Genomic DNA, 21,452 nt, shown 5'->3' with positions numbered 1-21,452 from the left:
AGCCGGACACGTACAGCAGCACCTCCACAGCAGCCCGAGGTCCCCAGCATGTGCTCCTGGGGAAGCAGTGCCCTCACAGGGCTGGGAAGCCTTTTGGGAAGGGGCAGCCCAGAAGGGGATGTGGCTCTCTGGGGCAGACCCAGGCCCCAGGAGCTGCAGAGCCTCTGCAGAAGCCCTGCCCTCCCAGCACTGCTCTGCCAGACGAGGTGACTGGGGTTGCCACACTCAGGAACCTGAGCATGATGGGCTCAATAGGCTTCCGATACGGAGCTGAAGAAGCTGCATCCCCAGCAGCAACGCACCAAATTTATCCTCAATCATACTGTTCCTTACAATTAATAGCAGAATTAGAAACAATCAGGGAGCTGCCTAATTACTGTCAATTAGAGTGCGCTAATCAAGCTCCGATCACACACACACACGCTGCCGCTGCACTCACCATTAAATGTCAAATTTCATTAGAGACCAGCAACAAAATCAAAAGCCTGACATTCAATTTCAGCAGCACACACAGCGCAGGCTTCCAATCAGCATAAAAATGCAGACTCCGGGGAAGGCAACGAGGCGCAGGAGTCCTCGCTGCACTGTTAACCCTCTCCTAAATCCACTCCTGCCTCTCCAGTGTCCACCCACCCCCACGGCATAGATGGCAGCTCCATGCCCAGGACCCCTGCCCCAGGCAGCTTGCTGTCCTCTCTGCCACAGCCCAGTGTCTCCCAGCAAGTCCCGACTTCCCATTTCCACGTTCTGTGGCACCAGGAGTTAAGAAAGGAACCACAGCATTGCACAAGGGCAGCAGCTCCAGCAGTGGGATGGCAGGGATCTGCCAAGTCTTTCTCCCACCCCAGCCCGTCCTCTGCCCCCTTGGTTCATCCTGGTTTGGTCAGACTGGTGGTTGGGGCTTGGTCGTTCCCAACAAACACCAAAAGTGGGATGGAGAGAGGCACAGAGGGTCAGAAGCAGGAGCTGCCCCAGGCATGGATCGAGGTGCAGCTGGTGTCCCCCTCACACAGCTGAGAGAGGCTGCAGCCTTGGAGCTCTCCCAGCTCTGGTTTCTCCCACCATGACACACACCAGTAGGGTGTTTCTGCCACTATTTATCCATGGGGAAATAGCTCACCCATGACAATTAAGAGAGATAAATCTAATAAAATCAGACTCCAGTTTTCTAAATATAAATTACTGATCCTGCTACAGGACCGTGCTTAAAGCAGGTGTGAAGCACCTCCAGCTCCCAGCCATATGTCACAGGGGACCTGAACTTTCTCATCAGTGGCTACACGTGGTGCCTCCATCCTCCCCCTGCTGTCCACCTGCTCACCAGGATGCTCCCTGGGCAGAATCCCACACCTCTGGCACCCTGCCCCACTCCAGGCTCAGTGACAGGGGTAGCAAATTTCTGCACTCTCCCTCCTGTGGCCTGCTGTGAGCCTGGCAGCTCCTGAGGGATCCTCACCCACGCCCCTGCTCTTACTGCCCAGCAGCCAACACCAGAGCTGGGGACTTACAGGGCCCCCATGGGATGGGGACAGGATGGCAATGGGGTGGGGGCAGCACATGGAACACACACTCCCTCTGTTAGATAGGCATTGCTCACTCTCTCCTTCCCCAGTAGGACAAATGAACCCCTCTGACCCACCCAAGGACTTCCAGAGCCCCAGCTCACCAAGGGAACCTTTCACAGGCACACCTGGGACCTCCTGGGCCCTTCTCCAAACCAGTCAGCCTTAGGGGGAACCCTGGGACCCCACAGGTGGGCTGCAGAGCTCCTGCACAAGGGACAGACATAGAATGTGCTGGAGCACGTGTACATGACCATCTGGCCCCATGCCACTGCCCCGTGCTCTTCCACGTACTCTTCCAGGGCACAACCAGAGCAGAGCCTGTCCCCAGGAGCTGGGATGGCAGCCTACAGCCTTGCTATGTGCCCAAAACTAGCTCTGAGCACAGGAAAACTCCTCACCTACCCTGCCATGCACAACTGGAAGCACAGCAGAGAGCCTGGCCCTGGCAGAGCTGGGGTCCAGCTGTGGTGCAGGACAGGCTCCCTCAGCTCAGCTCCTCGATGGAGGGAGGGGTGGTTGTGCTGCTCAGCTCAGCACAGCCATGTGGGAAGTGCTGCCCCCCAACAAATGCCCCCTCCCTCAGGACACTGAGTACCCACCTCTGTCAGCTGTGGCTGTGGGAACACAGAGCAGGGATGCAGTCCTGGGAGTGCCTGGGGGCCCCATGCTGTGCCTGGGCCCTCCAGAGCAGCTGGCCCTGTGCCCAGTCTGTGCAGCACTGACAGGGCTGGGGGTCCAGCACAGGGTGGTGGTACCTGAGAGGGGGTGAGCAGCCACCAGCAGGCAGGACAACAGGGAGCAAGGGGATGACACCTCATCCCTCCAGGTCACTGGCAGGAGCAGCAGCATAGACTCACAGAATGTTTTGGGTGGGAAAGTACCAAAGCTCACCCAGCGCCACCCCTGCCACCCCTTCCACTGTCCTAGGCTGCTCCAAGCCCTGTCAACCTGGCCTGGGACACTGCCAGGGATGGGGCAACCACAGCTCTCTGGATGCCCTGTTGCCTCACCACCCTCTCAATAAAACATCTCTTCCTTATATCTAGTCTAAACTCACCCACTTTTAGTTTAAAAACATTATTCCTTTTCCTGCTACAACAGATCATGCAGATCAGCTCTCATTTGAGTCTTCAGTTACTGTGCATAGAAGAGGCAGACCGGTCCAGATGCTGTGAGCATGGACAGCTCCTCCATGGGCAGGAACAGAAGGGCAGGGAGCAGAGGGATGGAGAGCAGGACAGGGGACAGAGGGATGGGGGCATGGGCTGGCTTGCTCTCCTGTGCCCTCCAGGGAAGGGCAGGGCAGAGCAACACGCAGCACGGCCACACCAGCCCCCAGCTCCGCAGAGCTGCTGGGAGAAGGATGAGACCTGCCACGGCAGCTCCTGGGGCAGGAGGGAACTGGGGCAAGGAGCTGCTCTCCAGAGGGCTCTGCCACAGAACGGATCTGTGCCAAGGCAGTGCGTGCCCCGCACGGCGCCGCAGGAGCGCACCGGAGCTGCTAGCGAGCGCGCCGGGGCGCGGAGCTGCCGCTGCCGGCGCTCAGGGCTCCCGCGGGCCGGGCCGGGCCGGGCGCCGCCTGGGGACCCTGCCCAGCCCGGGGACAAGCAGGCAGCCGTGCGCAGCCCCTCGCGGGGCGCTCCCTCCGGCTGCCCCCGTGTCCGAGGCTGGGGCTGCGGCACATCCCGCTCAGCGCTGCGCCCTTCCGCTCCCCTCGCCCGCGCTGCCCCATCAGCAGTAACAGTCTGATTAATTCGCTTCCAGCAGGGAGCTGATGGGGCCAATGATGGAGCCGCTGCATCAGGCGCGCTGAAATTGATAGTTTTTCACAGTTACAAATGAGGAGCCTCCTCAGCTGCAAATGGCGCCCGCACAGTCGGACTCCGGTAATGATCATAAAGAGGCTCCTTTAAACTGCGAAAGCCCCTGGGAGCGGGCGGGGGGGCGGCTGCCGCGCTAATGAGAACTACAAGGGGCGAGCAGGCATGGAAATGGCTCCTCCACTCTTGATGTGCATTTAACTGCTTTTTTAGTGCGGCGGCAGAGCCAGGAACGAAGGAGTGATGAATGCAGCACAAAAGCATTTATTTTCCAATTCGGCAAAGTGGCTACGTTGGGAAATGTATGAATTATTTTAATTCACTCAACTGTCCTGAAACATCACTGAGAACGAGTGAGCGTGGGGGGAGGGGGTGGGCCGTGCTCAGTGTGTGCTCCAGAGACAGGAATCACTCCTATTCCTTCAACTGCTCCGAAATCTGGGAGATGGGGGTGCCAGCAAGGTGCAGTGATGGGGGAAAGTAGTGGCACGTACCCCAGTGCCCCAGCACGCAGAGCTCAGAGCAAGGTCAGGGCAGAGGGCTCGGAGCCATCCTGCTGCAGATGTGTCCCTTGGCTGGAGCTTCTCCATGCCTTGCAGGACAGCTTCTTCCCTGGTGGGACACTGCCAGCTGACCCTCACTGAGGGGGCAGCCCCAGCGAGGCCCAGAGGCTGTGTCTGACACTCAGGAGCAGACTGTGGGCTCACAGCCACAGGGCAGAAGGCCAGAAGGGCTACTCACAGGGGTTGGGGCAGCTGCCAGGGATAGCCACAGCCTCGTTCCACTGGTCTGCACTGGAGACAGAGTAGGAGCGCTGGTGCATCCCGTCCGGCTTGGAGCTGAAGCCCACGAGGTTGATGCCGCTGATGGAGCGCTCTGAGTGCAGGGAGGTGCTGCTGGTCGAGTGGGGAGCACCTGCAGGAGAGAGACATGAGCACGGACTGACTGCTGCCTGGACGCACGGACAGACTGCTGCCCAAGAGCACGGACAGACTGCTGCCTGGACGCACGGACAGACTGCTGCCCAGGAGCACGGACAGACTGCTGCCTGGGAGCACGGACAGACTGCTGCCTGGACACACGGACAGACTGCTGCCCAGGAGCACGGACAGACTGCTGCCTGGATGCACGGACAGACTGCTGCCTGGGAGCACGGACAGACTGCTGCCCAGGAGCACGGACAGACTGCTGCCTGGATCCACGGACAGACTGCTGCCTGGGAGCACGGACAGACTGCTGCCTGGACGCACGGACAGACTGCTGCCCAGGAGCACGGACAGACTGCTGCCTGGATGCACGGACAGACTGCTGCCTGGGAGCACGGGGGAGAAGGCAAAGCTGTCCCATACCTGATGTCACACTCCTCGGGTGGCTCCACATGAGGACAGGCTCTCCCTGGCTCTCCCCTACCAGGGGGTGCTTGTGCATCACCCCAAAGGTGCTGACAGAAGAGCCCAGCACACCCCACTTCCCAGAGGGAGCCCCAGCTTAGTGGGTTGCAGTGCAGCATTCCGGGATGCACAGCTGGGGATTCTGACACACAGCCTCCCCACAGCTGGAGCTCACAGTCATGATTTCCACTACAGCCTCTGGCCCCTGGGCAAACCCAAACCCACCCCACAACCAGCACACCCACTTTCATCTCTCAACTTCACTTTCTTGTGTGTCCCTAGCAGGAAATCCAGCCACGCTGGGGGCACTGGGAGAGGGCGTGAAATCACATGGAGGGTGTCAAAGAAACAGGCAGAGGAGCAGATGTCTGTAAGGTGGAGACGGCAGGTGGAAGCTCCTTTTTCCACTAGCTCAAAACTGCTGTGGCTGAGACCAGAAACCTGAACCCCCAAGAGGAGTGATTTTGGGACTAGAGACTGTCACAGAGGACAAGATCACTCAGTGATGCAAAATGGGTCAAGCGTTTCTGGATTACAGGAATACCCAAAATGTCCACAATAGCAAACAAAATGGTTCTGACAGAGAGCACACACCCTCCTGTTCAGTCTGCAGGCAATCTGCCACAGAGGAACAGTGGCCCAAGGGATCCCTCTGCACCTGCCTACCACCAGCCCTCTCCCACGCTCCCCTCAGGCCATTCTGCTCCAGCCACTGCAGAGTAAGTGCTCTGGGAACTCAGGGCTGAGAGAAGGGGCCGCCCTGTCCCTACTACAAAGTTACTTCTCCTCCTTCCCTGCCCGGAGGCAGACCCTGAGCTGGGACTCTCACTGCAGCCCACCTGGCCATGGCCCAGGGCAGGGCCATGAACAGCTCCAGATGCTGCACACCCACAGCTCCAGCCCTGCAGCCATGATGAAGCTGGGCTGTGAGGAACCATTGGTCTGATGGGACTGCTACAAGTGGGAGCCTTCCACAGAAGCAGATGAACACCTGTGGAAGCAGGTCCTCAGTGGGAGCTGCTACAGCCAGGACAGCTCACCTGTCTGCCTATGGGAAACCATATTCACTTGGCTCTCATGGATCCCAGCATGGCTGAGGTGGAAAGGAGCCCTGGCATCATCCTGTACAGCCCAGCTCAAGCAGAGCCCCCCAGAGCCAGTGTCCCTGGACTCTCTCTGATGAGTCTGGAGCATGTCTAAGCAGAGAGATGCCATAATCTCCCTGGGCAACCTATCCCTGTGCTGTGCCACCTTCTACAAAGAGCAGAGCCCCACAAAACCCCATGTGAAGCCCCAGAGCTCATACATAAATATATGTTTCTGTCCTTGTTGTTTCCATGAAAACCCAAGTGTTGCTATTTAGATGTGTAGCACAGCCAGGGCTGCTGAGTGTCTGACAGGACAGCTCAAGAGTCCAAACACCCCTCCAAAGGCAAGTGCTGAAAGGAGGGGTGACGTGGCCACCAGCCCTGTACCACACATGGCTGCCACCCATCGTCACCACCACCACCACCATCATCATCATAGCCACCACTCCTTCATCACCAGCATGGCATGTACCTCCCACCTTCCTCTTCCCTGTACTCATCCTGCACGAAAACGCCCTTTCCCTGCAGGGCAGTGCAGGGATGCCCCGTGAGCCCCCCTGCAGACCCCACCTGCCAGCAGTGCCGATGGAGGGCTTGCTGGGACATGGCTCCCTGGACCTGAGCTGCCAGGACCCTGCACCCCAAAGTGCCAGGCCCTGTGACCTGCCCCCTGTGCTCCCATCAGCCTGACCCCAAGCTGCCAGGACCTTCCTTGCAGAGCCCCTCCACACTGCCTGCCTCCAGCCTGGCTGCTGCATGTTCCCCCTCCCTCCCTCCCTCCCTCCCTCCCCTTGTTCAACGCCACAGAAACACGTGTAAAACCATGACACTGACTTTGCCTCTAATTAGCCCTTAATTTACAAGACACACTCGGAAGGGTAATTAGCTGGCGCTCCGCTCCTGACTGCTGCATCCATCTCCTCTCTGCCTCCTCGTGGGAGGGAGCCTGCTGCTGCTGAGGCAGGGACAATGCTGCTCTCCTGGGACCGGGATCAGCTTGGTCCTGGGAATGGTGCTGCTGGGCTGGGCTGGGCTGGGCTGGGCTGGGATGGGCTGGGCTGGGCTGGGCTGGGCTGGGCTGGGATGGGATGGGATGGGATGGGATGGGCTGGGCTGGGCTGGGCTGGGCTGGGATGGGCTGGGATGGGATGGGATGGGCTGGGATGGGCTGGGATGGGCTGGGCTGGGCTGGGCTGGGATGGGATGGGCTGGGATGGGCTGGGATGGGATGGGCTGGGCTGGGCTGGGCTGGGCTGGGCTGGGATGGGATGGGCTGGGCTGGGCTGGGCTGGGCTGGGCTGGGCTGGGATGGGCTGGGCTGGGCTGGGCTGGGATGGGATGGGCTGGGCTGGGCTGGGCTGGGCTGGGCTGGGCTGGGCTGGGCTGGGCTGGGCTGGGATGGGATGGGATGGGATGGGATGGGATGGGATGGGATGGGATGGGATGGGATGGGATGGGATGGGATGGGATGGGATGGGATGGGATGGGATGGGATGGGATGGGATGCTCAGAGCTCAGACAGTGTCAGCCACCACCAAGCCCCAAGTGCCCCCAGCCCTGGTTATGGCCACAGCCACGGAGCAGAGGAAGGTGAAGAAGGGAGAGCAGAAACAGAGGGCCCGGGAGAAGCTCCTCCTGCAGAGGGGAAGTCCTGCAGGGCCCTAGGGAGTGCAGATGTGACCCCGGCTCCCTCACCCAGCCAGGCCAGGAGCCCTAGCCCATCAGGACATGCCCTTTCATCACACTTCTGAGGAGCAGCACAGGCTGTCACGAATGCCAGTGTTCCATTTTGAAAGGAGCAGCTTCCATCAGCCTCTGCAGCCCCTCCAAGCTCTCTGCATCTCTCTCCAGCTGCCTGGAGTCACCCAGCTGTGGGGGAACTCCCTCTCAGCCCAGCCACTGCTCGCTCACAGACCTTGCACTGTGCAGCTCTGGCTTCTCCCAGGGAGCTGCTGAGTGCTCCCAGCAAGGCCAGAGCTCTCAGGAATTGCATCCCTTTGGAAGTGACACCCTGGCAGCTGTGGGATATGTTCCCTGTCCATGGGGTGCCAGGTGACATGAAAACATTACCTGCCTCTGGGCCAATGCCTGCAGGACCCCAAACTGCTGACAGTTCCCCAAGTCTCTCTCCCAGTCAGTCTCCTCAAGCCCCCCAAAAGAGACTCACATGGCTCCCTGGTGCCTTTTCAGTACAGCCCAGCTGATGATGCGGCACTGGATGGAAAATGACCCAAAACCAGAATGGCCTTATCCCAGGCATGACATGTGGCAGCCCAGATGCTTTGGGGAAACACCTGGATCAGAGAAAACTGGGAATTCCTCGTGAGGGTGCGGCTGCCCAGGGAACAGGATAAAGGGGAGTCAGCCAAAAGTGCACCACCAGTCGGGAAGGAGATAATTTGCAGAGTCACTTGAGGATCTTTTTAGGATCTCTTTAATATTTTCAAGAGTAATTTGGCAAAATAAAACACAGGGTCTGTGATATTTCCTGGTGACATTGTCCTGGATGCTCCTACCAGGCCCTTACAGTGTGGAGGAAAACAATTTTGGCACAGGGAATGGGCTATGCTGAATTTTAAAGAGGCACCAGCCGGAGAGCCCTTTTGGGCTCCCCCTGGGTTCATGGCCAAGAGCAGGGCAGGTGCTCCCTCACTGGCAGAGGGACGCTGCCGCTGCACCACCGTGCAGACAATTGTCAGTGTGGGGTTCAAGATGGTCATGGAGCAGCTCCAGGATGGGTGGGGACACCCTGGCATGGAGCAAACCCTGTGTTCTCTGGTACTGCAGAGGCCGACAGCACAGTCCAGATTAATGCTATTAACTGTCTGCCAAACGGTGTCCCAAGGAGTCATCAATCACTCTGCCCCTCAACCACTTGTTGCCAACATGTCATAATTTATTCCAAATAAAAACCAGGATTATTGTGAGTCACCTTAGCACATTGGCTCCCCAGAGCCTGGCTGGAGCCTGCAGCTGAACACAGCTCAAAGCCTCCCCAAAAGCTACAGCAACTCAGGACCCTGAGCAGGACTGAACACAACTCCAGCTAGTGGGAGACCTCCACTCCCAGAAACCAGCGGGTTCTTGAAGGGAGGTGAGAGCCAAGGAGCCCAGCAGAGCTGCCTGCCTGTGCAAACCCTGCTGGGGAGGACATAACTCAGCCCCCATTTCAACGAGCCAGCAGCTGCCGTGGCAGGAAGCCGGCTGTCCTGGGAGCCACTGTGGCTGCTGTTCCCAGAGCCACCTGTGCCCCAGAGCCTGCCCAGAGTCAGGAGTCTCTGTCAGGGTGGGTTTCTAAACAAATGCATGCTGTTATCTGGACATTGCTGCGTCCTTCCTCCTGAACAGCTTCCATGAGTCCCAAACACATGGGCTGGCTCCCAGCAGCAAGGAGCCCCAAGATGCAGACGTGTCACTTGAAGGACATCACCCTCTGGGCTCTCCTTGGGAGCTGGCCCATGCTGAGCACCCACACAGCTCCCAGGCCTGGTGGGGCACGTTCTGGGGTGAGAGACAGACAGACAGACAGACAGACAGACAGGTGTTCCTCCCAGCTCTGCCAACACTGAAGGTCTGTGTGGAATCACTGATCCAAACTGGGCAACTGAGGATTTCACAGCCCAGCTCCGTGGCAGGGCCATCAGGATCTGCCAGCTTGCACACAGCAGGAGCCATTGCCTTGCACTGGGCCTCACAGATGCTCTGACACAGGGAATCTCCCTCCTCTCTCAGCGCTGCCCTTGCACAGCATGGTTTTGGACATCTGCACATGCTAAGTAACTCAGTGACACCGCAGCTCCTACCAAAGCTGACTCTGCTAGGTACAAACCATCAGGACAGGAAACTCTGCATGGTGCCAGTGTCTGTGGGACAGCTGAGAGCCTGGGCTGGCTGTGCCAGCAGGATGGGGAGGGCTGGCCATGACACTTCCCATTCCCCAGCCAGAGCTCCAGGACACACAGGATGAGCCAATGCTTCTCCAGCCAACACACCAACTCACCTCTGGTTTAGAGGGTGATTGACCCCCGTGCAGCCTTACAGGCCCCAAGAGACTGGGGAAGCCTGGCAATGGGCACCTCAGTGGCACTGCCCCCAAAATCCTGCACCAGCCTGGGCACTGAGGGCAGCTCAGCTCCTCTGTCGGTCTCCAGCCTGAGCTGTGCCCCAAGCCCCCACAGAGAGCCCACGCTGCCAGCTGAGGCACCCCACGCCCCCACGGAGCAGCTCCACGGCCAGGGAAGGTGAGCTCTGCAAGGGAGGGGCAGATTCCTGGAACAGCAAGGGCACACCTGGAGCAGGGAGTGGCCAGAGGAGCCCCCAGGCTTTGCTGCACAGCACAAAGTCACATCACAGGTCTGTCACTCCTGCCTGAACAGTGATGGATCTGTCAGGAGATCTGAGCCTGACTTGAATGTTGCCGGTGCCAGAGAGATCACAGTGATGCTGGGGAAGCGGTTCCAGTGGTTAATTGCCTTCCCTGCTGAAGTCTGGGCCTTATTTCTGGCCTGAGTTGTGCTCCTTCTGCCACTGTCCCTGGATCCTGGTACATTTTATCTGATAAAGAGCTCTCTCACCAAATTTCTGTTCCTATACAGGTATTTACCGGTGGTGTTGAAATTACCTCTTAGCCTTTTCTCTGGTAAGTTAAATATATTGAGCTCATCCAACCTTCCTACAAGGTGATTCTGAGAGCAGTTCCTGGTTTTTACAGCCTTTTCTGTCCATCACTTTTAGTCTCATCCGGTGGACACATAAATCTATTAACCTGAGCTCTGTGGAAGTCCTCTCCACCCCAAAACTCACTGTTACCATCCACACATGAAAAAGACCTTGACCACATCTTCTACAATTCCTGAATTAAATAATTCAGCCTTGCTGATTCCAACATGTCCACATCTTCTACCTGCTGTTTAATTTGCTGCCTAATTACAGCTGGAATATGAAGAATACATCATTCTGTGCTGAGATACATCATCTTGCCTCTTCCCAAACACCAATACAAGTGTTCACCGAACACTTTGCTTTTTTTCCTTATTAACCATTCTATTATTCCCACGTAGTAATGAAAGAATGCTGGAGTTAGGATTCATTAGTTTCTAATACACTTGAAAAAAACCTCTGCACTCTCTGTAACTCTACTGGATCCTGTTCTGCATCCCCTCGTGCAGGCATGCCAGTGCAGGCCCCTGTGCCAGCCAAGGTGGAAGGTGAGCTGGGAAATGAGCTCCCGGACTGGATCCATCACTTTTATTTGTATGTTATGTGGAAACCCCACGGAACACGGTGAGATACATGAGCAGGCTCTCAGGCTGAACAACCGTCACAGGGTGACACAGCCACCTAAGGAGTGGCCCATCCAGCACTGGGCAAAGACGAGTCTTTGGCATGGAATGTGATGAAGGAGACCAAGAAAGAGAGAGTGCCAGGGAGGACACGGGAGCTGCCCTGTGCTCAGCACCTGGAGCAGGAACTGAGACACGGGAGCTGAGTTTTTGCCAAGTAAAGCAGCTGTGAGAGTGAGGAAAGAGAGGTTTTCTTCTGGGAGAAGGGACCAGAAGTGAAGTGACCGACTTGTGCAGATGTCCCCAACATGGGGCAGGCAGTGTTAGTGTCCCCATCAGCTGGGACACCCCTGTCCCCACAGAGAAAGAGATGGGGGGTTCTCCCCAGCAGTTGCGCTGTGTTGGTGCTCTCACTTCATCAGTGACTTGGCTCCTAAATCCCTCATCAGCACCACTTGTCAAATGTTGTTTAAATCCTCCCTAGATGTGGTGGGCACACACGTCTGTGTGTGTGACGCGGGGCAGCGTAAGGCTGCCCCGGGAGCCCAGAGCACATGGTGACACAGCCCTTTGTGTGGCTGCAGCAAGTGAATCTGGAATGCAAGGAGCTGGAGCACTTCCCACGAAGCCAGGAGGGTCACTTTGAGGGCTGCTCACAATTCATCACTGCTGGGCCGGGAGTGCTGGCACGGGAGCCTCCTCCAGCTGGCTGCGCTGGGCCATACCAGTGCCACAGCCTCCTCCAGCTGCAGCTTCCAGCTCCTGCTCAGCACCTTCCCTTTACTTTATCATGTTGCTGTTAATTTTATCACCTTTCAGACACAGAGACAGCTGCACAAACCACAGCAGCACCAGCAGCCAGCTCCTTCCCCCTGCTCCTGCCCCTTCTCACTACTGGGACAGAGAACAAACAGTTCACATCTCCTCTCCACCAAGACTGACATATTTTTAAGCAGTTCAACCTTCCTTTTAACTTTCTGGTATCCAGTAAAATATTCTTTAAAAACTCCTAATTACGCTTCACTTTTATTTCCCTGTTTAAATTCCTTCTCCCAAAAGATCTGGCATGTAATTGCTTCCAGCTTGGTGAAATTGGCTCAGACACATTTTTGTGTGCATGTGTTTAATACTCTATTTGTGATGTGAATGTTATTCTGCCTGAACACCGGCAAGATACAGCCAAGTCACCTTTAGGAAGGTACTACTGAATTTAGTTTGGTGACTGGCTGAAGTGGGGATAACAGCAGTGTTGTCCTTGGGAGCTACTCTGCTGTTTGGAACCAGCTTTCAGAAAGTCCATGGAAGCTTTAGTGCAACTTCATAAGGTCCCTCAGTGACTCTACTACATTAATATAATTTACTCTCCAACACGTTACAAAGAATTATTCCGAGAAGCAAGGTGCTGGGAATGAGCAGCAGAAGCAGATGAAAGAAGCAGGGTCTGTGTTCCAGATCACTCTCCTGGTCTGTGACTGTGAAGAGAGGTGTCCTTATGGTCCCTGCAGGAACCTGGAACGACAAGCTGCAGGAAATCTGCAAGGAACCCTGTCTAACACACAACCCAGAAGAGATCCCTGAGATCCCTGTGGCGGCAGTGGGAGATGGACAGGCAACACTGAAATGGATCCCCTGGAGCAGGAACCTGGGTCTCAGACACAACTGCAGGAGGGAGGCAGCAGAGCCAGAACCTTCTGGGCTTGCAGAGGAGTGTGGAGCTGGACCAGCACTGCAGTGACGGATGAAGAACAGCCCCTGTTCTCCCCCAAGTGCAGCTGGGAAAGGGCCATCTGGGGATGCTGGAATTGCTGTATTTTCCTGCAAAACTCCTGTTTCTAGAGCTGTTCACTCATACAAGGCTTAATCCACCCCCGCCTTCTTTGCCCACAGAGTCTGCTTGGTGCACAGCAGCCCAACCTCCTGGGGTGCGTAAATTCCAGGGGATGGAGCAAGCCCCGCTCTGTTTGGAGAACAGGATGGCTCTGCCCCTTGCCTGCTAGTGATGAGCTCTCCCACTGCTCTGGGCCAGCTCCCTGTCCAGCAGCACAGAGCAGAGCCCAGGCACAGGCCCTGTGGGCTGGTGGCAGAGGGACTCACCGCTGGAGCCGCTGCCTGCAGGCAGGGCTGAGCTGGGGCTGTGTGACAGCAAAGAGAAGGACTTTGTGGCCTGTAACAAGTCGCTCCCTGGCCCCTCTCCCTCCTGCAGCACAAGCCTGGGCTGTATGGATGAGAATGCTTGGTTTGCTGCAGAAGGCTCCCAGTCCACCTTGGAGAGCACTGGCCACCCCTCCAGCCCAGCCCACCCTGGCAGCACCAGGCAAGTTATTTACACTGAGATTTTCACAGGTGGCCACTAATTACACCCTTGTAGCTTTTCCAGGTGCCCCATGCAAGGAACCTGAGCCAGATGTTCCAGAATTGAGGATGCTGAGAGCTACAGCTGCAGACCCCAGGCCGGGCTATCTGCCCCATGCCCACCTGGGTGCCTGCGCCTCCTTGGCTGCCCTGTGCCCACCTGGGTGCCCTGGACACCTTGGCCAGTCCTGGGCAGGGCTCTGATCACCATGGCACTCTGCTGCCTTGAGTTTCTCCCTCCCTGCTCTTCTCCTCCTTCCTTTCTCCAAGGCCTTTTCCCTGCTCAGCCCTGCACTGCACAACTCCTTAGTGATCTGGTAAGGAATAAGTATATCAACTCCCAGTAATTATCACTAATTAGGGTTAGTGATTACACTGTTGGGTTGGAGAAAATCAGTCTCTGCTTTCCAACTGAAGAGGGCAGGTAGAGCTGGGCTGTGGAGGGAGGAAGCACCAGCAGCTCCCTTTGTGCTCTGATCCCCTCCATGAACCTCTCTCTGCCTGCACAGCTCTGGAGCTGCCTGTTCCAAGAGCAGGAGCCATTCTGACCCAGCAGAATCTCACCCTCCAGCCTTCTGTCTAGCACTAGAACCAGGCACCAAGGATTGCTGGTCCTGTCCTGCCTCGTCCCACCTGGCTGCAGCCACGCTCCTCCTCTTCACACAGAGTCCTGACAATTTCTAGCTTCTACTCAAAGGAAAACTTTAAACCAGCAGCTCAAGCCTCACATTTGGATTCATCCTCCACCTTCAGACATGCAGATAAACATTCGTAAGAGGTTACTGTATGACTGTAATGGTGAATGTATAATATTTATAATATACATACGAATTTGCAGTATTTTATACATGATTCATGATGCAAAATATTAATTACAGATAAATTTTCGTAAATCTCTCATCTCAGCTTCATCTTCAGACTACAAACAACCCGTTAACATATTATTGGGAAGGGCAGAAGTCCCACACTGAGGAACAGACAGACCCTCACCTCTTCCTTTCAGCTCAGCATGCCCATGTCTGAGTTACAGAGTCCCAGTCTGGTTTGGGTCAGAAGTGACCTCAAAGATCATCCACCTGCAGCCCCTGCCCTGGCCCTTGGCTGAACACAGTGACTAACACTGGACTTTCAGTCAGACTCTACAGAAAGCCAAGTGAGCACACAGCTGGAGGGATGGAGGGGTGTCCCCACAGCTGGCACAGAACCAGCTGTGCACGGGCACTGCCTGCACCCCAAGCAGTCCCTCAGACTGGGGGGCACTGGGGGCCCTGCTCTGGCTTTCACTCTGCTGCCCAGCTCCCAGGGAGCACAACAAAGAGCACAGATGATGGGATCCCACCTCTGAGCAGAACACAGAACACAGAACACACACGGTGGCCATGGAGACACTCGTGTGCACAGCACAGAGCAGCCGTGGGACTACGGGCCAATCCCAGGGACAACAGAGTCCATCCAGCCTTCCCTGCCAAGTGTGGAGCACAGGTGTAACTTGGGATGTTCCTGGACACACGCCAGGGCAGGGTGACCCGAGCTGCTGGTGGGAGGGGAAGCAAAACCAACTTTGTCTCAGAAGTGAGAGCAGCGCTTTCCCTCCCGAGTGCCCATTTCCATTCTTTTGTAGGAGATTAATGACCCTGCTCTGACCTGAAGAATCTGTTGTGCAGCCACAACCAGGAGAAAGGCAGGAGATGATCCACCAGCCTCCTCTCTGCCATGACCTGCACCACCCTGCTCTCACTGCTCTTCTTCCCTCAATGTCATTGTCCCCCACGGCGAGCAGCGGTGTGCCAGGGAAACAGGTTTTCCCTTTTCTTTGTTAATTCTTCCCTCATTACATTTGAAATTCCACAATCAGTGTGCACTGTAATTGTCGAATTTGATGCTAATGATTAATGAATTAAACATGGATCCATCAATTAGTCCTCGGAGAATAATTCTGCATAAAGCAGCGGATAATGTAATTACAGTAACAAAGATAATGAGATGTTAACATCGACGGAGCCCGACGTGACATGATCACAGCAGGCTCAGCAACCCCGGCCTGGGGGAGCCAATCCCTCACTCTGCAGAGGAAGAGCATCGGGGGGCACGGGCCTGGCGGGGGGGCCCTGCCAGCGCGGCGCTCCCCGGCACCGGCACCGCAGCCGCCCGCCAGCGCTCCCGGCCACCCGCCCCAGCGGCCACCACGGAGCTGTCGCGGTCAGCGGGGACCCAGAGAGGACCCCGAGCTGCTGCAGACCCACACCATGCCCTGCCATCCCGTCTGCAGGGCCCGAGGCCAGCACGGCTCCCTCCCACGCTGTACCCGGCACAGAGGGACGGGCACGCTGCCTCTCTGTGCACCGACGGCTCCCTGCCCTGGGCTGTGGAGCCACGAGTGGGTGCCAGCACACACAGCTCGGCCCAGGGACAGCTGGACCCTCGTCACCTCTGAGCAAACAGAAACATCAACAAGCCCCGCATTCCAAGCAGTGCCTCCCACCACCACACACTCTGGAAAACACTCTCCCTGGAGGAGATGCAGGAGTGATGCTGCAGAAGCAGAAGGAGGAAGAGGACTCACACGTGCCAGACCATGCGGATTGCTCCTCGGGCTGAAGGGAACCGTCCAGCAGCAGTCCCCACCCCAAACCCTCCAGAGCTAAAGCTCACAACTCCGTGCTGAGTCTGGCTGGCCCGTCCTGCACTGAGGACACAGCTACCATCTGCTCTCTGGCACCACATCCCACGGGAGACTCACAGTCCTCAGCTGGAGAATCCCCTATGAGCCCCCCAGAGCAGAGCAGAACTTTCCCCTTTAGCCTGCTCCCTTCACTCCAGTGCTCTGCTCCCCCACCTTTGTTTCCTTCAGTCCCATGTCTGTCTGTCTGTCTGTCTGTCTGCTGCTGGAAACACCTCCAATTGCTGCCTGCAACCACAACCATCTCTCCACTGCTGCAGTCTCTTCCTGCACTTCACTTCCCACTCCAAGGCAGGCTTCCTAGTGCTCAGCTCTCACAGCCTCTGCCACCCCTGAGCTGCAGAGCCAGCTGCTGTGCTCTGTGCATGGCTGTGCTCCGTGCCACGTACAAACTGTCACAGGTGTCACAGGCCACGGGTCCAGCACCTCCCTGTCCAGCTTCCCTTTGCCAACACTTTGGAGCAGGTCCCTACAAACCTCTGCGAAGCAAGAACCCAGGGCTTAGCTGGGCTGAGGCTAGGCTCTTGTGCTGACTGACACTGTCTCTTGTGCCACCATCTTTCCTCCTTCACTGAAGTCCCTTTTCATCCCAGCTGCACTTTGATACGAGACTGCCTTGTTCCTTGAGCCAGAAACGTGATGCAGCACAGACAAGGCTAGGTGAACCTGAGGAACCATAGCAAGGAGGCACCTGGGGGCCATGAGGGAGAGGGCAAGAGAAGAGACATTCCAGCGGGAAGAGGAGCAGCAGGGATTTGAAGGAGACACCTGACCCAGCAGTGCCACACCTCTAGCGAATACCTGCCTTCAGGCACCTGTGAGCTCTGGCAGGAGAGCTGCTCATCCCTTTCCTGCCCTCTCCAGCCCAACTACTGTAGTGCCATCTCCTGCCATTGGCAAGGACACCTCCTATGGGACCAGGCTGCTCCAAGAGCTGTCCAAACTGGCCCTGGACACTTCCAGTGACGGGGCAGCCTCAGCTCCTCTGGCCAACCTGTGCCAGGACCCCACCACCCTCACATGGAAGAACTTCCTAATATCCAATCTCAACCTGCCCTCCTTCAGTATAACATCATTCCCCCTTGTCCTGTCGCTCCAGGCCCTTGTCCAAGCTCCCTCTCCAGCTCCAGGCACTGGAAGGGCTAAGGTCTTCCCAGGTTAACACCTCCAGCTCTCTCAGCCCATCTCTGTAGGAGAGGGCTCCAGCCCCTGGAGCATCTCCATGGCCTCCTCTGGACAGCGAGAACTAATCCAACCCAAAATAAAACCAAGCTTAACTACAGTAAAGTTGCCTTCTTGAATGGTTTAAATACTGGGGCACAGAGCCCCCACTGGTTTCACAAACACAAGTCCCTTCCTCATTCCTGCTGTATTTAGCTTGAAGCTGTCTATACCCGCTTTGGAGTTATTCTGAATCCTCACCAGAGCATTGCACTCATCCACACACAGGGCAAGGTGAGACTTCATTTTTTTCTTCTTCTCCCCTCTATGTCCTTGGTCTTTCCTCACCCCAGGAAAGGACAGTGCAGTGTTCAGGTCACAGAGGAACCACAGACACTTGTTCTGAACTCTTAACCACTGGCCACCTGACTTTGCCCAGAGACTCCTGGGGCAAGACAGCAAATCCCTCGTGTCTCCAAAGTTTGTGTCCTCTGAAGATTAACCTGTGACTGACAAAGAACTGCAAACTTTGAACTGCTTCTTCTCCAGTTCCCAAAATATGTGTCAGACGAGAGATGACCAGTGGATCCAGTAACAGTCTCATCCACAGTCCCAAAGGTGGCAAAACTGTGAGGTCACTGCTAATTTGAAGCCAGGCAGATTCTCCTCAACCCTAAATCCAGCCCCAGGCATTGCACAGGGATAAGAGCACATCACCTCAGAGAGTCTTTGTCCCATCAGTGCTCTTGGTGACTGCATCCACTGCTATTGGGCTTGGAGGCATCAGAGAGAGATTAAAAAGTTCCTCAGAAAAGCCTTTACTGATTGTGTACCAGACAAAAAGCATTTCTGACACTGCAGGCACAGCCTGAGCCAAGGCAGGACACACCCCTGGGTGTAAAGCTGCTGTCCTGGTGCTGAGCCCTGCGTGGACAAACCCGCTGTGGGCAGCCCAGAGCGCTGCTCTGCCCGAGGGCCAGGGCAGAGAGCCAGCAGGGGATCCCAGAGCCACAGACCCTGCATGGCAGTGACCACTGTACCCCAGGGTCCCAGCCCTGCACACACACCCAGCAGCATCCCCCAGCTGCACTAAAGCACAGCTCATGAACAGAAAACGGTCTCATTCTAAAGGCTCAGGCAGTGCTAAATCCAACTGCTCTCCAGATAAACTATTCCAACATTCATTTCCCCCCTGCCAGGAAATTGCACCTCCTCTCCCGTGTCACTGCTCTAGCTCCAGCCCCGTGCTCTGAGCCTGCCCCAGCCCCGTGGCCCACACTGCAGGGGCACTCTCACACCACACTGGCTCCTTGGCACTGGCTTTCCAGCAGCAGGCATCAGTAATCCAGGTATACCCCAGGTACATCCCCATCCTGCTCCTGAGCAGAATGGCCAGCAGGGATCAGTAATCCAGGTACTTCCCAGCCTGCTCCTGAGTCCAGCAGGACTGAGAGCACTGCTGGAAGTAGGATATGGTGCTAGGTGAGCAGCTGCTTTGACACCAGCAGAATCTCCTCTGTGGTTTGAATCCTTCCCCCAGCTCTGATACCTCTGCTAAGTCAGAGCTCAGACAAGGCACTTCTGACAGGCAGGCAGAGAAGTGTCCCCGTCCAGAGTCAGGAACTGTCCCCTGCTGGGGAACACTGAGTGTGGGTGGTGGTGGTGAAAGAGTGTCAGTGTACAGTGGAGAGCCAAGGCAAGGAACAGGCAGAGCTGCAGAGCCCTGGTCAGAACTGACAGTTTATCCACAGATGGCTTCTGACATCTCAAGAACAGCAGTTTGGGTTTGGGAGGGCTCACGCTGTCCTCCTTGGCACCATGAGAGCAGTGATGTTGCTGTGCCCCATTCCCTGTCTGTGTCCCTGTGTGTGTGATGCCAAGGACTCCAGCAGCTCCTGCCCCTCACCCCAGCTGAGTCCCACCTCCCCTCAGGACACTCTGAAGCACTGTGCTGACAGCACCTGACCATGGAGCAGAGCCAGGGCACAGCGTAGGAATGGACCAGATGGGGATATGCCACCCAAGCTCATCCTGAGTACTGGATTTGGAGGGATTTCTGTGATCAGCAGCACCACCAGCACTCCCCTCAGCATCCCAAACAGAGCTTTTCTGTAACCCGTGCACCAGACTATGCCAGCAGCAAGCTGGGAAGAAGGCAGGTGGGAATTGCCCACCCTGGCAAGGACCCAGCCCCAAGGATGCAGTAAAGGCTCTAGGAAATGTGGGCAGGATGGTCCCAGGTTCAACAGTGACCCCTGGCAGGGTGAGAACCTCCCATGGCGGCAGCAGCGAGGAGGAGCATGGCAGGAACTCTGTGAGAGGAGGAGTGTGACAGGAACTCTGTGAGAGGCCAGAGGGACAGTCAGCCTCCAGTCTCACCTCACCACACGCTGGGGCAACTCTTCAGTGAGCACACAGAGTGATGATCCCAAACCAGATCTTCACCATTTCTCCAGGGAAAGGTAAGGAGGAAGGAGGGTCCCCAAACCAGAAAGAAACAGAACAGAACTTGTCAGGAACCAAGAGCCTTGGGATTTCCTTTGGTTTAGGGAACAGCAGCTTCCACCACACGTAGCAGCTCACCAGCTCAACATTGTCCTCTGGGTGAGGAAATTCCTCAGGGGTTCATACTGCCAGTTAAACCCCTTGACGTTCTTCTGTCCTGGACAACAACCAGCACAAAATCCTGACAGCATTACCTCTTACCTGTAAAATCCTAAAAGGATTACCCAGGGAGCTTACCTGGGACCTGCACAGAAATGCTAACGCCCACCAAAGGGAGCCCCCGAGGGTGGTGAAAACAGCACTGCAGAAGGGGCTCTGCTGCCAGCTCAGCAAAGCCAAGGGCTGCCGGGGCATCGTGGAGGGACGGCTGCTGGCCCTGTGGCACCCACACCAGCTCCTACCTGTGCCTGCTGCCAGCTGCGAGCTGCTCCTCTCCTTGGCCAGCCCGTTGGCCTTGGGGCTGGCGCTGGGCGCGGCCGTGGCGCGGGGCAGCCGCTTGCCCGGCACCTTCACCGTGGTCCGCAGCAGGTCGATCTCCTTGCCGTGCACGTTCTGCATGTAGTCCTGCAGCAGAGACACAGGGTGGAGGATCAGCCCTGCTCCAGCCACACAGCTCAGCTCCCCCATCCTCAGAGTCAGCACTAAGCCCTGCTGGATGTCAGGACAAGCCCATTTGGGAATGCATGGCTGGGGATCAGAAACCAGATGGAGGCAAAGGGCACACAGGTGGCCAGCACTTCCTCCTCCCTGTCATCCCTTGTTTAATCTCAGCATTCAACTGCAACAGCATATGATATATGATATGATATGATTATGATATGATATGATATGATATGATATGATATGATATGATATGATATGATATGATGATTGATATGATATGAGTACAGCATAAGCAATGGGATACCTAAAAATTCCCTCTCAGGTCACAGCTCGGGTAAGAGACCCAAAACAACAGAACTCAGGTAACTCTCTTGCTCATTCACCTGCAGAGCTTCCTGGTATTCAAAACTTGGTGCTTCCACCACTTCTTCTGGCACACAATTCATTATACAAGCAAAAGCCCATGTGCAGACTGTAACTATCACTCTGCCCTGTCTTCCAAGAGCATCTCAGCTTTCAGTCAGAACGAGGGCGCAGACTCCCAATCTCTCCTGAGCATTGTGTCCCTTCCTGTGCCTCCCACGCTCCCTGCCCCTAGGGCCCTGTGGTTCTTCCCCTCTCTGATGTGGCCAGCTCCTCTTCAGACTTGTGCCCTCAGAAGGGGAAGACCTTTGTTACAGGGGTGAACTGTTAGTCAGATCCTGAGGGAGCAGGGACCAACACTGGAGCTCAGGGTTCTGGGAGGAACAGGAACTGGGGACCACATCCCTGGGCTCCTCTCCTGCCATCAGGAGAGGAGCCACAGCTGCCCAGGGAGAGCTTGTGGCTGCTGCAGGGGGCTTGAGTTTACTCCAGTTCACAAGAAGGTCACCAAGAAGATTAACTCAGAGATGGTCCCCATCTGCTTCCACATCCAAGAAGATAAACACAAGAACAAACTCAGTTTAAGAGCAACAATCCTCCCATCCTGGACCTGAAAGCAGGTGACAGGCGCTGCACAGGCCA

The 21,452-nt window shown here is 56.3% G+C and overlaps 1 protein-coding gene across 1 annotated transcript in view; it reads right to left on the bottom strand.

Moving 5' to 3' along the window:
- AGAP3 (ArfGAP with GTPase domain, ankyrin repeat and PH domain 3) overlaps positions 1-21,452 on the bottom strand; it is a 110,238-nt gene that overhangs the window by 14,922 nt on the left and 73,864 nt on the right. Inside the window, exons 11-12 of the mRNA XM_084205574.1 lie at positions 20,246-20,408; positions 4,127-4,300 (exon numbers count right to left, since the gene is read on the bottom strand). Coding sequence (XP_084061700.1) covers positions 4,127-4,300; positions 20,246-20,408 — 337 coding nt within the window. The remainder of the gene's footprint in view (positions 1-4,126; positions 4,301-20,245; positions 20,409-21,452) is intronic.

The sequence above is a fragment of the Fringilla coelebs genome (assembly GCF_963513975.1).
Source record: "Fringilla coelebs genome assembly, chromosome: 1".
Taxonomy (NCBI): domain Eukaryota; kingdom Metazoa; phylum Chordata; class Aves; order Passeriformes; family Fringillidae; genus Fringilla; species Fringilla coelebs.
Note: the sequence above shows the minus strand (reverse complement) of the source record. Positions and strands in the feature narration are given on the sequence as shown.